Source organism: Capra hircus, chromosome 13 (assembly GCF_001704415.2).
Source record: "Capra hircus breed San Clemente chromosome 13, ASM170441v1, whole genome shotgun sequence".
NCBI classification, from domain to species: Eukaryota; Metazoa; Chordata; class Mammalia; order Artiodactyla; family Bovidae; genus Capra; species Capra hircus.
Window position 1 is genome coordinate 40,030,054 of NC_030820.1, and position 15,429 is coordinate 40,045,482.

At 42.9% G+C, this 15,429-nt stretch overlaps 2 protein-coding genes across 3 annotated transcripts in view; one reads left to right on the forward strand and one right to left on the reverse strand.

The window, feature by feature from the left end:
* The window catches only part of XRN2 (5'-3' exoribonuclease 2), a 66,573-nt gene extending 59,091 nt beyond the window's left edge, over positions 1 to 7,482 (forward strand). For both annotated transcript variants that reach the window (XM_018057268.1, XM_018057269.1), the window contains 2 exons: positions 4,444 to 4,582; positions 6,936 to 7,482. In XM_018057268.1, coding sequence (XP_017912757.1) covers positions 4,444 to 4,582; positions 6,936 to 7,001 — 205 coding nt within the window. In that variant the 3' untranslated portion in view covers positions 7,002 to 7,482. The remainder of the gene's footprint in view (positions 1 to 4,443; positions 4,583 to 6,935) is intronic.
* NKX2-4 (NK2 homeobox 4) lies at positions 13,600 to 15,195 on the reverse strand. Its single transcript, XM_018056886.1, has 2 exons — positions 14,669 to 15,195; positions 13,600 to 14,253 (listed from the first exon to the last, which is right to left on the reverse strand). The coding sequence occupies exons 1-2, from the start codon at positions 15,108 to 15,110 to the stop codon at positions 13,652 to 13,654; spliced, it is 1,044 nt and encodes a 347-aa protein (XP_017912375.1). The 5' UTR covers positions 15,111 to 15,195; the 3' UTR covers positions 13,600 to 13,651.

Genomic DNA, 15,429 nt, shown 5'->3' on the forward strand with positions numbered 1-15,429 from the left:
GCTTAATGAGGCATAACTAATGGGGTTCCACTTTTATCATTTCTTTGCCGGCAACACAGTGTCAGTACAGACCAACCATTGATTCTTGCTGCAGACCTCTTGAAGTCCTAATCAGCTTCTTTGGTACAACTTTTTCAGGGTTGACAAGCTTATTGTAGTGCAGTGTCACTGTAGGTCAGTAGTTATTAGTTGCCACTGAAAACAGTTTCTTCAACTACTTAAGACTGAACTGAATTAAACGCAGAAGGGACTCAGAAGAGGATTATGGGATCTGCAGTCTAATAAGTACCACCGACGAGGAAGAATGTGACATGGTTTAATAACAAGGGATGTTTGACATGTGTTCTTTCATTGATAAGTTGTGCTCGCCTAAGTCAGGTGGTCTCTGTACGACAAGGCAGCCAGGCATGTTATGAATAATTATATTAACATCTGAAGAATAATTTTTAAGGGCAGCTTTAAAGTCTGTCGTCTCACGCTGGTCTTGCCCGCATCAGTAAATGCTGAGACGAGTTTAAGCCTCCTCCTAGCACGGCTTCCTTCTTTGCCTTCCCAGTCATGATCTGTTTTGTTTGCCTCTCCTCTGCCGTTTTAGCAGTCTGATCTGTTCACATCTGAAATGAATGAAGTGTTATTTGAACAGGGTTATAACCTCTACCCCCTTTAAGAAAGTTCTTTTTTTTAGAGACTCCAAAACCTCATTTCATTATTTTCTTCAAGAAGATAAAAGAAATTATGTTATTCAATTGTTTATTAATAGTATCAGCAACTTAGTGCAAGCTGCATTCTAATTTGGAACAGCTGCTCTTGCCCGTGTTTACGTTCTGCTTTCAGTGTGAGTGCTCAGGGCACATGATATGTGCCACTTCAGCATCCTCAGAGTGGCACCATCGCCACACTAAATGAGTGAGGGGTGAATTTTTCTAAATACATATTATCACATTCACACTGATCTTTCCTTAGATAACCTTCTTCTGCAGAACGTTTGTCACGTTTGCTGTTTAAGATTTGGTTTCCCCACTTTGTTGCTTGCTTTTTCCCGTGTTATTGAATACTCACCGGTATTAATAATCACCAAAGTGCCAGCACTGTGCTAATATACTTTTAGAAACATGAATTCATTTATTCCTCCTGTCGCCCCTTTGAAGTAGATGTTATTACTTTTATAGGTGAGGAAACTGAAGCCCACAGTTCAGTAGCTTATCTGAGGTCTCTCTTCCATACTGTTCTTTACCAAGAAACTTTTCACCCAAGCAAAACTCATTGGAAAACTGGCTGTGAGCATCCTGTCCCGTGAAGCCACAGGGACTTCAGAGAAGTCCTTCCCCTTCTGAGGCACCCTTTCTTCAGTCCTACAGGTTTCCTTCCCTCTCCACATTAAGCCCCCTAAGATCGTCACTTATGTCCTGACATCCATTGGGTTTTCTTTGATCTATGATCTGTGCCCTAGTCAACATTGATTGACTCTGTGAACCCAACAGATTTGAGATGTGTTCTGTAGGAGTTTTGGTGTACTTTCAGTCAGAAACTAAAACCGTGCCATAAGGCAGAAGTTACTTGTGAGCTTAATAGAATTCTTTCTTATGTCTTAGAGTGTGGTCATTTAAGAAACACAGTTGATTCTTAAAGAAAACAGAATTTGAATTTAGCCTCCTAAACGTCTCCATTAGCCAGCCTTTCAGCAGATACATCACTCATTTCTGTAGCCTGTGTCAGTCTAACCTTGCTGACCTTACGTAACATAGAGGAGAACATACAAACTCACTTTGACTTTGCTGAGATGTCACAACTGGCAAGTAGAATTCTTACTAGAACCAGATTTCACTGATCATTAGTTCAGTACTTTTCCACTGCACTGTTAAGTATTTGGTTGAGAACCCTAATAGAGAAGAAAATTTTTTAAGTGTACTTTTTTATTTTTAACATAAACTACCCTGTTCCTTGAATTAATTCCTACTTTGAGATAGTATTTATAATTCATATATTCATTTCACTTAAATTACAACAGGAGCACCCCATTCCCACCTTTGCCTCCCCGCAAAAGGACAACCTGATGGTGTCCTCAAGATAGCCGTCATCATGATGGTGATCGAGGTCCAGCTCGTGCCTCCTCCTCCCCTGGGTGCTGCCCTATTGTCTGTGTCCTTACCAGTGGGGGAGTCTCTTTTCTGGCCATATCTTATCCAAAGTGGCCATTTAGTTTTTTAACTTAATGGGCACTAAGCTCAGTTGTAGATTTTTAAAAGCTGATTTGTCATATACATATATATGTGTGTGTGTGTGTATTTATAAATTTAAAATATCCCAATGAGTAGTATATAATTATGTCATACTGCCAGCTACTTTCCAAAACAGTAATTCAGAAACTTAAGAATATTGTTGCCATCCACGGTACAGAATGCCTCAAATAAGTTGCCTCAATCAGTAGCTACTCATTTAAAAAAATGTGTGTCAGCCTCAGCACTTCCGTCTCACATTTAGAATGTATTTTCCAGGGCAGATTTCAGTTTGTAAAAGTGTTTGCAAACTGATATATTTAGTATAGAAATATGATTAACTTATGTATAATAAAGGCCTTTCTGCCACTACCAAGCAGAAGAGGGTAGTTCATACTTGTCCCGCTTACATGACTCTTTCCATTTAATTAATTATATTTGTAACTATTTGATTAAATTTTATTTTTATATTTTTGTCAAAAACCATTTTAGGTAATCATTTTAAACCAAAAGGAGAACTTTGTGCTTCTGCATTGTGGCCTTGTTCCTGTCTTTAGGTCATAAGATAATGTAGAAGTGCATTTATAATGTATTTTAGCCATGCCAGCTGATTTTCCTGAAACTCAGTTGACTGAGTTTCACTGTTGTAAAACTGTAGAGAAAACATGAGCTGTGTGTGAAACAAGCAGGTTTTGCATTAATGGCCCAATTTTCACGAGCCTCCTTGGTCACAGCACGAAGCTTAACTGCTCAGTCCTGCAGAAACTGGAAGAGACTGTGTCTTCTCTGCAAACAGAGCTGTTCCTGCTTCACAGTTGAGCCATTCTCGCTGAAATATATTTATATTAGTGAATTCAAAAATAATTAAAAGCCCCAAATATATGCATATTCTTTCTGAGGTATAGATCTTTCAGTTTATTTCAACTCACAGCAGATTATACTATTAGAGTTCTGGTCCCACCACTGTGAAGAATAGCACTGGCCTTTCTAGAATTCTTTAGAGAGCAGTTCTTGGAGACATCACACAAACATAGTTTTCTTTGCTGGTTTTGTTTTTTTTTAAAGGGCAAGCTCCAAGTGAAGGAAGGAGAGTGGGGGTGGAGAGGATGGATTCAGGCTTGAATAGCTGTGAGAAGAATGCATTACCCAGTGAGCCCAGCTTTGGGCTTTCCCCGCTAAGACCTAGGCAGTGAGATTCATATGCTGATGTGGTCATAGCTAATACCAGCTACTCGGTGTGTTAGCAAATTTCAGGTTTTCTTATAATTTCTCCCAATGTCTGTAACAGCCCCCAAAGCTTCTACTGCTGAAATACACTGGGGAATTTTGCTACTGTTTATTCTTGGTAGTGACTGTTGAATAAAATGGAAGTTGAGGAAAATACCTCAAGAAAGCTGTGTCATACAGGGTGATTGCCTTTAGAGGGTAAATCTTTGCTACACTGTTTATGTGACAGCTTTAAATTGTTATGATTTAATACTTCATACCTGTTGTTTTGTATCTGCAGAGTTAAAATAGGCACTTGAAAACAATTAAAACATTTCTTTTGACCAGTAATCCGGGCCAGCAAACTGGGTTATAATAGCTTTTGAATCTGTGTTCCCATGTAAACTGTACACCAAATGCCAGTCAGTCCATGCCAATTAGTGCTCATGTTGCTAGGTCACCATGGTCAATTGAAAGCCGCATCAATAGAACTTGAAAAGGTTTCCTCCCGATCAGACCTTCTGACATATTGAGCAGAATAATGGATGGGAAAAAACAGCCAAGTCCCCTACCCTAGATTCAAAATACTCAGCAGTAAGAATTCATTTGCAGCGTGCAATTAACTAGAAAGAATAGACTCGAAGAACGAGCCTGGACATTTTTAAAAATAAAGCTTCATTCTCTTGTCTCATGCATGTTTACTCTTTGGATAGCATCTTAAAATGTAGCCAACTCGGTGATGTTGGGTCCAAAACTTGAGTGACTAAAAAGGAAACTTTACAATTGAAGATGAACAGTTTTTTTTTTTTTTTTAAGTCATATCTTTCTGATTCAACTGACTTTTAAACAAATGCTGATATTTAATGAAATATGTTACACTACACTTGCTGTGAGGGACCTAAAGGCCACTCTGATCCTATATATCCCATATGACAAATCCAGGCACATTGGATTGTCCCAAATTTGGAAATGATACCTGTGAGATTTTGACCTTTAACGTAAATGTGATGCTTTTCCACAGAGGTGTTGGGGCCGAACCTCTGCTACCATGGAACCGGATGCTCCAAACCCAAAATGCAGCCTTCCAGCCAAACCAGTACCAGATGCTAGCTGGTCCGGGCGGGTATCCACCCAGACGTGACGATCGTGGAGGGAGACAGGTGATGAATGTGGTGTGGGCTTTGGGGTGGAAAGCTTACTGCTCACTTTGTCCTAACCGTACCTCTTGGGACTCAATGGTTGGTTGGTTGTTTTAAAATATATCTATGTCAGTACTGTTAAGAGTAGCTCAGTTGCCCTTGGATCTTTCATTAAAAATGTTTATGGGATGAGTATCTGCCTCACTAAATAGGTTGTACTTTGAAGATGCTGAAGAATTTTCAGACCAAAAGCCCCTTTAATCACAGCAGTCCAATATTTAGCACAAATATGGTCCAGCACCAAAACATATTGTTTCTCTTTATGATGTTGCTTTTTGTTTTATTAGAAACTAGATCTCTCAAAAGGAATGGTAATTTTATAGAAGCTGAAAGTAATCTCTCACCTTTTCAGCTGTTACCTTTATTCCCCTTAGGAGTTTTCTGTCTTGATTTATCTGTTGTGTCTTCATGGGATGAAATCTCTCCTAATTTCCCACTTTTTTTTTTTTTTTTAAACTAAATTTAAACCAGCTATACATTGAATGAGTATAGTAATTCCTAGACAAATTCAGTAAGAGGAAGCTTTATTTCCTTCTCTTTATAACATGCAGTTGTAGCAACATTTAAGCCTGAGGTCTGTTTGCCTCAGTCTGTCCCTCAGCCATTTGACACCCTGTCTAGTATTTACATGCTCTTTAATTCAGTGCTTGCCAGAAAGCAGGGTCTGAATGCAGTGATTCAGAGTGTGTAGTGTTCATGGAGTTGGCACCTGCAGTGATGTGAAGTGGTTATTAAATTGCTTACCTTGTGTTACCTCAGCCTTTTGCAGTGCTTCAAATATTAATTTTCTAATTCAAGTTCTTGCCATGTGTCCCTTTGTCCTGACAACTGGGAAGAATCTCCTGCCAGCTAAGAAAAATCTTTTCTTCACGCTTTTTTTGGCGTACTCTTAAAAGTCTCAGTTCACTTTACAAGAAAATAACCATCTTAGTTGTCCTTTGAGAGAATTTTGTAACAGTTCTTTAGACGTATAATATTACTTTACATACATACTGTCTGCCCAGAATCTCGACAGATGCTATATATCAGCAGGTTCTTTAGGTCGAGACTTTATGCTGCTAGAGTCAAGGTGACACCAGGCAACCGAAACAGTGAATATTATTGAAAGGAAGGTGTACCTGCAACTAGAAGTTGCTCTGGAGAAATTTGAGTCCAGTCCCCTCATTTTCCAAGTCAGGAATTGAAACCTCAGATTTCCAGTTATTCAGCAGCAGAGCTGGGGGTGCCTGTTAACTTCTGACCCCAGTTCAGTGGCTCTCTTGCCTCCTTTAAAGGAGACCCTCCCTTTAGAGGAGCTTTCTGCTGTTCCAGGAGGTATAATTGTTATTCACTCAGGAGATCTAAATCGTTTAGGACCTTTAGGAAATACATGTCTTGTTCAGTCTTTTTTCTGCAGAGATTTCTTTTTCAATTAGAATTTTGAAGCACTATTAAATTGTAGAAGTTCACTGTTAAAACCAGTAAAATTATACTTTCAGTATATTTTTAGTGGAGAACTAGTAAAGTGCTCTGAGCTTCAGTATGGGGAAAGGGGTCCATTTCAGAATCCTCCCTAGAAATGAGGAGTTGTGATGGCAGACACATCACATTTATCTTTAGGTTGTACTGAAATGGTGTTTGGAAGCATACTAGGAAGTGTTATGAAAGTTCCCTGTAATTGATTATGTAATAACCTAATGTGGTCTACTATTATTTATAGCTAAACAAACAAAAATGCCTAAAATTAATAGTTCATTAGGAGAAGGCAATGGCAACCCACTCCAGTACTCTTGCCTGGAAAATCCCATGGACGGAGGAGCCTGGTAGGCTGCAGTCAACGGGGTCGCACAGAGTCGGACACGACTGAAGCAACTTAGCAGCAGCAGGCTTCAGCTGAGGCAGCAAGCTCCTGCCTTGGTTAAGCAAAATGGCTTTCCTAGTCTAATGTGTCTGAGGATGACATGGGCACCTTCCTACAGTGTGGCCTGAAATACCATGGGGATGGGGGAGGGGCTGGTGGTGGGCGAGACTGACAAGTGTTTTACACGAGACACTTCACTGTCCTTCATTTGTGTACATTTTAAGGAATTTCTTATGTGCTTAAGGCTGAGTTGGTTATTTGTCAGTGATAGCATTTATGCTAATTTCCACTCGCGTGCAGCTTTGGAAAAGGCTGAAAACCAAATACACGTGTTTATGGAGACCATCCATGTGATATACCTATAAGAAATAGTCCCTTTCTTTTTGGTGTGTTTTTCCATCGGAAGTAAGATTAATTTCTTTGCAGGAGGATTAATCCACAAAGTAAACTTTTGCTTTTTTTTTTTTCCTTCAGGGATATCCCAGAGAAGGAAGGAAATACCCTTTGCCACCACCCTCAGGAAGATACAGTTGGAATTAGGCTTTTGTAAAGCTTTCCCAGATCCTTTCATCATTCTACAGTTTTATGCTATTTGTGGAAAGATTTCTTTCTCAAGTAGTAGTTTTTAATAAAACTACAGTACTTTGTGTATTTCTTTTAACTGTATATTTCTACTGATCCGATCTCACTGTTTTATGTTGCTTTCCAAAGATGTGTGTTGCATAATACAGTGGATCTGAATTTATTATTGCTTGTAAAACACATTTGATGGAATAGGAATACTGGTTTTTCATTATGGTTAAAAATCAAACCAGCTGTGGATTTCAAAACACAGTGTATTCTAGATCATCTAAGATCCATGCTGATTTTTAATGCACAAGAATTAAGTATGAACTCTTGAGCTGGAATCCTCAGCTAACTAGAGTGTATATTGTTCAGTATTTCTTTGGGAACATTTCATTGATGTACTTGTCATATGGAAATTTCTGGACTTTAGTAAAAAACAATGCAAAACTTAGAACTCTGGTCTCTTTTGTTGTTGTTCTTTTACAGTATTTAAACTTTGAAAATCTTGGCAAGTGTATGGTTTTTTTTTAATCAATATATCAGAATTTTCTACAATTAGATGTCAAAAGAAAATCAAAGAAGAAGTAGATTTTAAGAGGATATGGTCAGAAAGACAGCCCATCTGATTCATGTATGCCTTTCCACTACTAATTTGGCAAATTATAAAATCTTCGTGAGATTATCTACATTTTACAAATTTCATACATATTTGTGCTGCAGTTTTAAAGATTTAAATCTTTGAGAATTCTCAAAGTTTGAGAAAAATCTTTGAGAAAAGTTCAGGGGGTGGTGATGAGTGAGAGAGGTAAGGAAGATTGTGGTATAAATAAACTTCTGGTTACAAAATAAATGAGTCATAGGATGAAATTTACAGCATGGAGATTATAATATTATTTTTGTATGGTGACAGAGGGTAACTAGATTTATTGTGGTGATCATTTTGTAATGTATAGAAATCTGGAATCAGTCTATGTCCCTGGAACTAATGCAGTATTATAGGTCAGTTATACTTTAGTAGGGAAAAAAAAAAACACACACAATGGAAGAACAGCAAGAAGAAAACTTGAAAAGTTTTGGACTTCCTTAATGGTCTAGTGATTAAGAATCTGCCAGCCAATGCAATTCCCAGTCCGAGAAGATTGCACATGCCACGGGGCAACTACGCCCCAGCACTGCAACTACTGAAGGCCACTTGCCCTAGAGCCTGTGCTCAACAACAAGGAAAACCCGCATATCACAACTGGAGAAACCCAGAGCGCAGCAATGAAGATCCAGCACAGCCAGAAATGAGTAAATACAGGATTTAAAAATGAAAACCTGAAGAGTTTAATTCCTAGCTAAATTGCCTATACTCCTTGGTATATTTTTGCATTATTTCACAATAGATTCCAATTTGTACTCATTTTTTCCCTTGCTACAAAGTATACTAATTCCTTAAAAGTATGCTTGTAGGTCACACACAAGCACTTTCATATATGTTTTTCATTTTCCACAACAAATTTAGACATGTATGAAGACTTGTCCACTTTTGCATTCTAGCCTCAGATTGTAAAATAAGGTTTCTGTCTTTCTGACTTTTGACATTTTTCCTTTAATATTCAACAAAGGCAACTTGTTAATCTTAAATCTACTCAGGAAAAATCCCACCTTGGATAGGAAGGTATTTTGAAGCTATTGAGTTCATTGCTGCTGATGGGTGAATACAGCAGGGTTCTTTATTGTTGAGATAAAGAGTCTGCTGGGAATTAACCATTATATATTACCATCACAATACAGTGAAGGAATAATGCTGTTTATCTTCTGAGTATTAACAATGTGTAACACCTGAATCAAGTATTGCATATTCCAAAGGAGCCCATGTTCATGTCTTAGGGTATACAGTTTCATAAGTACCCTATAGCCACGCTTTTAAAGGACCTAAATTTCTCAGATCTTTACTAGTTTAAGTTTTCATGAGCCTATCTAAAGTAATTGTTTTTTACTTGTTTTTTTGCACCATTGCATGTAACTGATCAAAACACATTGTTTGAAAATGTTTTTAAGCGTTTTGAAGACATCTAAGCCAAAGCCTGATGGGAAAATTAAACCCCTAGCTTTCCTCCAGCAGGTGGTGAGCCCTCGCTTCCTTCTCTCTCCTTACTCTGATATCTCTTTCCAACCTGTCCCCACGTTTGAATCTTCCAGAAAAAGTCCCCGTTATTTCAACAAAGGCTTTTTAGAACTTTCAATGGCGCGTTTAAAGCTATAACTAGCCCCCTCCACACTCAGGAGTAAATAAAGCTAACGGGTCGATTTTGTGTAGTTTACTCCACCTTACTATGCTTGAGTAGGGCCAAGTTTTTCAAGGTCTCATGTTGAAGGTTTTTAAGCATTTAAGAACCTGGGAACAGCCCGACTTTATCGCGGCGCTGAGAGCCGGTGGTGAGCGTGTCTTCACGGTAAGGTCGAGGGCAGCACACGGCCATCCGTCCATCCCGGAACGCTGTCCGGCCGCGCGGCGTCGGGGAAGCAGGTGGGGAGGTGACCGGCACGCTGACCCTGAGCCACAGCCGGGCGGGCGGCTCAGGGGGGCGCGCGTCGGCGGCATCATCACCTGGGTTCCCTGGGCCCCGCGCCGCAGCTTCGCCGCCCGCCAGCGTCGTCTCGGCTCCCCGCACGGATGCGATCATCGGCCCTGGAAGGAGGCAGCGGAAAGGGTCTTCTCCGAGGCAGCTGTTTTTTTCAGTTCTAAGCCTGAGGGTAAGTTAATTTCGCTTGGCTTGGAAATCAGAATGTAGTCGTTCTCCAACGTAACCTGGAAGCCGGGTTAGCAGGCGGCGCGGTCCCGGGCGTGGCCTGCATCCGGCTCGTCCAGCCCCGCGGCTGCCTGGAGCAGACCCGCTAGCCTTCGGCCCGCGAGCGCCAAAACTAATCAACTGGCAAGTGGCCCATTCTCGGCGGATTTCTTCTCCACTCTGGGTGAGATAAATATCTGCATTGCTAGTTATATGATACCGCATATATGGCACGAGGGCCAGAGGTAACAAGGTTTAATTAGTGTGTGTGAAATGGGAATGGAACCATTTACTACCGCAAAACAGTTTCTACAACTTAAACTTAGGCAACATTTGCGATTAAACTTTTATTAGAAATCACCTAAGCAACTACTGAAAGAGGTTACATGGAAATTTAGAAACTGAAATAAAAGGCATTTCATTCCAACGTTCTAAAGCAAAAACAAAAGAAACCAAAACACCTCTCTCAGAAGCTTCCAAACCTCCTTGCTCAAAAAATAATGACATAAAAGTGATCCTAAAATCACAGTGATCTCAATACTTACTGGAGAGAGCGACTCCTGACTTCAGGCCTTCTTTGAATCTTCTCCAGATGCTCACCAATTTTCACTAGCAGCAAAAGTCTACTTATTTAATTCATTTTTAATAAAATGTATCCTAGTGCCCTGTTTCATTGGATTTGAGCATGGCAAGTAGCAGTATTTTTAAAAACTGGACTTGAGCAATTAACATACGGAGTTTTATTCACATACTAATGTTAACATTAAATAGTTGGGCGGTATAATTCATATTCTCAACTACATCTGAAACTTTTATCACCACTACACCGTGCATTATTTTATGCACAAATTCATATTTAAAAATCCAGTCATGGGTCTTTATGTGATTATGGTTCACAAACTTTAAAGTCTTTCTAAAAGTCATCATTACAAAATGCAGCTAACAAAGCAAGTCTTTGGAAGGTGCTTGCATTTAATGAACAGGATTCTGTCTCTGATTTGCTTTAAATTGAAAGTAAACAGTCAATAGCAGAATGGAGTTTGGACACATCTGTGTTGATAAAAGTCTGATTGACTTACTTGTTCTGACTGTTAGGTTTTAGTTCTAAGCAAAGCCTCAAACAGAAGACAACTGGGTTATACCCCCTCTTCCGTCCGTGTACAAAACACCCTTCCTGTATCTTTCAACATTGGGCGTGCATACACACACACACACACACACACACACACAACTTCAATTTACATCCCAAAACAGATTTCAGAAAAGTACCTGCAATCTCCGCCGTTCCTCTCTGCAACTTGGATTCTGGATTTTGATTTCTGTGCCTCAACTGGGAAAAAATAGGTTAGAGTGTTGTAAAACCCCAAAAACCTTTAGGAAACTGTGACATCCGCAGTTAGCATTTCTCAAACTGAGTTTTGCTGTGGCCTCTGCTAAACTTTGGAGGGGCTTTGTTCCCACTTAGACCCTGCGCCAACCTCCCGCTTGGTTGTGAAGACACTTATCCTCCTCTTCAGTTAATGAGTTTCACCTAGTCTGGCCGTTTGTGTTTTTATAAAAGATCTGCAAAGCACTAATTGCAAAAGAAGAAAAAAAAGCTTTTGTTTCACATTAATCAGAATGTGGAATTCTACAGTATAAACATTTTCTATTTTAATGTTTCAAAAGCAAACCTTATCTTAATGTCTGGATGTGCACACATAAACTCAGTACATTTCTGGGTGCAGAATGTTAAGCTCTCTGCGGCAATTACCTCTGGCTTGAGTCCCTTACTATTTAAAGGAACACTGAAAGGAAAAAGATATGCCTGTACCAAATACACTTTCAGAAAATATTGTATAAAGAAGGCTGTTTCTTTTTAATGGTCCTTTTGATTGATAGTTTACTTAGTCTAAGGGATTTTTTTGTTCCAAAAATTATCAAGGGAAAAACTGTGCATGAAGATTTATTTTCTTTAAATGTTACTCGGAACCCTTACTCCATTAGCTACTGTTTTTGTTAAGTATTGGGCTGTGAAAAAATATATATATATATATATACAAACCATGTGAACTTTTATAACATGTTTTCTAGAAGTAGAATTTCAGAAGTTGAAGGAATCAATATAAAGAAGCATTTTAAAATCTGGCACATCAGTAATAGTTATGCTAGCCTGGCTAGCATTTTGAAAATCAATTTTATTAGTATGCAAAAACTCAAACTGGGAGAATTTTCTGAAAGTGTACTGCATCATTTCATATTTTTTCTGCTCAAATTTAAAATGTGTTAAAAATCAGTTGTCATTTTACAAAAATGTATTCACAGCATTGATAAAGATTGATTCACTTGCTTTAGTGTTTTTTTCCTCTTTGTGAAAGGAACTGGAGTTTTTGTTATTACTGTTTACTGTAGAAAATAAAGTGCAACTTTTAAAAACACTTTGCACAGTTCACAAAAATACCCAAGCAATGAAATGAAATAAAATGTTTCACTGCAAACTATAATTCTAAAATTTCAAATGTAGAAGAGGTTTAGGGTCTCTGGGAAATGTTTTGGTCATTTGTAAAACATGCATTATCCATGTTATGTCTTTAATTTTTCTTCATTTCATGAACTCACTTTCTCCAGCTTTCTTTTAGCATTTTTAATCTACTACCAGTTCTTTAAATCATGAATAAACTGAGCTGTGTTGTCACATCATGCCAACTAGTGTAAAAAAAAAAAGCCTATACAACATAGTGAAAAAGAAAAGATCATTTGACATTTACCAAAAAAAGGAATTAAAAGATTCTTTTAAGTTATATTTAAATATCCTTTTGAAACATAGGAAATATAAATCAGCATATTAAAGAGTTAAATACATTATTTGCACAAGAAAACACCAACAAAATCGGTGTGTAACCCCTATTAACTTCTAAATATGAGAAAATAATAAATATTTTACTGATTCTTTACACACTGATTACCATTCAATTAGTCACCTTATTTTCTTCCTTCTTGACATGCTTTGAGATTAATTGATGTCTGTCTTAGCAATTTTGCTTGCTTGTTCTAGTGTTTTATCAAGGTACTTTAATTCAGATAATCAAATACCTTAGAAAGAGTAAATAACATGTCTGTAGAATAGGGTATAATTTATTTTGTCCGTTGATTTTGTGAGACCAGTTTCCATATAAAAAGTAGCTTACAATCTTTTCTTTTGATGAGCTGCATCTTAGGAGGAAAAGCCTCTTTTAGACTAATATACAAACACTCATTGCCAAATCATGATCAAAACATTTAAAAAACAGCATTAAGTTTAAAAAGCTATATCAATTCGTATAAGCAATATTTTGATTACGTTTATTCCATTTCTCTAAATGGCAATAACTCCTCTGCAGTAATGTTGCTATGTGCATGATCCACCTTGAGCTACAACTCAATTTACTTTCCATCAAACATTAATGAAATTGCACTTAAGCGGGGGCAGGGGGAGCGGTGAGGGGGGGGTTCGAAAATTAATCTCCCAAGGTAAGTTCCACTTCAAGAAGAAAACCTTGTTAAAGCTGGGTTGACTTTTAGAGCTACAAACACCACCTAAGTCTCCAACGTTTGAAACTCCGAGAGCTTTGGTTAGGAACGTGGTGGTGGATGTGGACTCGGCCGGCTTTTTACACAATTTAGGAACATCCGGAAGGAGGAAATCACCTCAAAGCCTCCCGGCCGGCGCGATCTCAGGATTCGATCCTGGGGCTTGTCGCGTTCCCACCCGCAGCGGAGGCCCGGCGCCCGCCCCTCTCCGCGATCCGTCCGTTCTCTCGCGAGCCGCGGCCCGGCCGTCAGCGCGAGCAGACCCTCGGGCGGCGGCGGGACCCCCTGCCAGCCGCGCCGTCACCACGTCCGGCCGTAGAGCAGGTTGCCGCCCAGCGCGCCGCCGCCGTAGTCCCCCGCCGCAGCCGCGTCCAGCCCCGCCAGGCCTGCCCCCGCCCCGTGCAGCGCGGGCGGGCTGGGCGACAGCTCCTCCAGCTCCGGCGTCGGCGCGGGCGGCTGCGGGCCTGCCTGGGGCGTCGGCGTGGCCGCGCCGTTTTGGCAGGGCTTGCCGTCCTTGACCAGCACCGGCACGGCCACGCGGCGCGGCGACGGCGGCGGCGGCGGGCCCAGGCCAGCCTCCTGCTGCAGCTGCTGCGCCGCCTTGTCCTTGGCCTGGCGCTTCATCTTGTAGCGGTGGTTCTGGAACCAGATCTTCACCTGCGTGGGCGTCAGGTGGATCATGCTGGCCAGGTGCTCGCGCTCGGGCGCCGACAGGTACTTCTGCTGCTTGAAGCGCCGCTCCAGCTCGTACACCTGCGCCTGCGAGAACAGCACGCGGCGCTTCCTCCGAGGCGCCGCCGCAGCGTGTAGAGGTGCCAGCGACTTGGCCGTGTCCGCTATGCCCGTCAGCGACCCCATGGCGGCCACGTTCACGCCCGCCGACGGCCCCATGAACCTGGAGACTGGGGAGGGGCCCAAGGGGAAGACCGGTCAGCAACCGCCGCCCAGCTCTCTTCACACGGCGGCGGCCGCGACGCCGGCAGGGCCAGTTGGGTCCCGGAACGCCCCGCGCGCTCAGGGTCCCAGGGTCCCAGGAAGCCCCGCGCACTCCGTGTGTCAGGGTCCCAGGACACCCCGCGCGCTCCGTGTGTCAGGGTCCCAGGACACTCCGCGCGCTCCGTGTGTCAGGGTCCCAGGACACCCCGCGCACTCCGTGTGTCAGGGTCCCAGGACACCCCGCGCGCTCAGTGTCTCAGGGCCCCAGGACGCCCCGCGCACCCCAAGCCGGATTCCCAAGCGCTCCCCGCGCCCCGGGCTGCGGCGGGGAACGCCCGCGCCGTCCTCGGCCCTCAGTCCCGCGCTCCTCGCCCCGCTCACTTGACGAGTAGCGCGGGTCCGGGTTGGCGCCGTACCAGCCGGTGGCCGCGGCGGCCGCGCCGCCCCGCACGCCGTCTGTGTAGGCGGGCAGCTCGCCCACGTTGCCCAGGCCGCCGTTGCAATAGCCGCCCACGGCGCCGTGCGGGAACTGCGAGACGCCGGGCGGCATGTGGTAGGTGGCGGCCGCCGCCGCTGCAGCCGCCGCCGCTGCCGCTGCCGCCGCGTTGTGGCCCGCCATGGCGTGCGGGGGCTGCATGCCCGCCGCGGCCGCCGCCTGCGAGGAGGACCCGGGCGGCGGCGCGCGGTAGGCGGCCCCCAGGGGTGCCCCCAGGCCGGGCGGCGTGCCGTCCATGGCGCCGCCGAACTTCTTGTAGGTCTCCTCGATGGGGCTCAGGATGTCGGACACGGAGAAGGGCGTCGTGTGCTTGGGGCTCAACGACATGGCTCGGCGGGCGGCCAGGTAGGGGGGCCCGGGGCGCGCGCGGGTCGCCGCCACCTCGGCCGCGGCGGCTGCGCCTGTGACCAGGAGTCGGCGGCGCGGCGAGCCCCCCAGCTGCGGGATCTGGGGTTTATTTTAGTCCGGCGCCGGGTTTACGACAGACTCGGGGGGCGGAGCAACATCCCAAACGAGCAAACAATGGTCCTTGACATCTTTTTTCTCTCGCCAACACCCCCACCCCACCCCCACTCCCCATAGAGGAGGCAAGAAAAGTAAAGGGGGCAGTTGGATGTTTCTTGAAAGGATCACCCCCTTCGCTTTC

Bases quoted from the DNA above. Each gene is read 5' to 3' on its own strand.
- NKX2-4 (XM_018056886.1), bottom strand. From the start codon at position 15,110: ATGTCGTTGAGCCCCAAGCACACGACGCCCTTCTCCGTGTCCGACATC. The intron at 14,254-14,668 runs GTGAGCGGGGCG...GCCCCTCCCCAG, and splicing joins GGACCCGCGCTACTCGTCAA to TCTCCAGGTTCATGGGGCCG.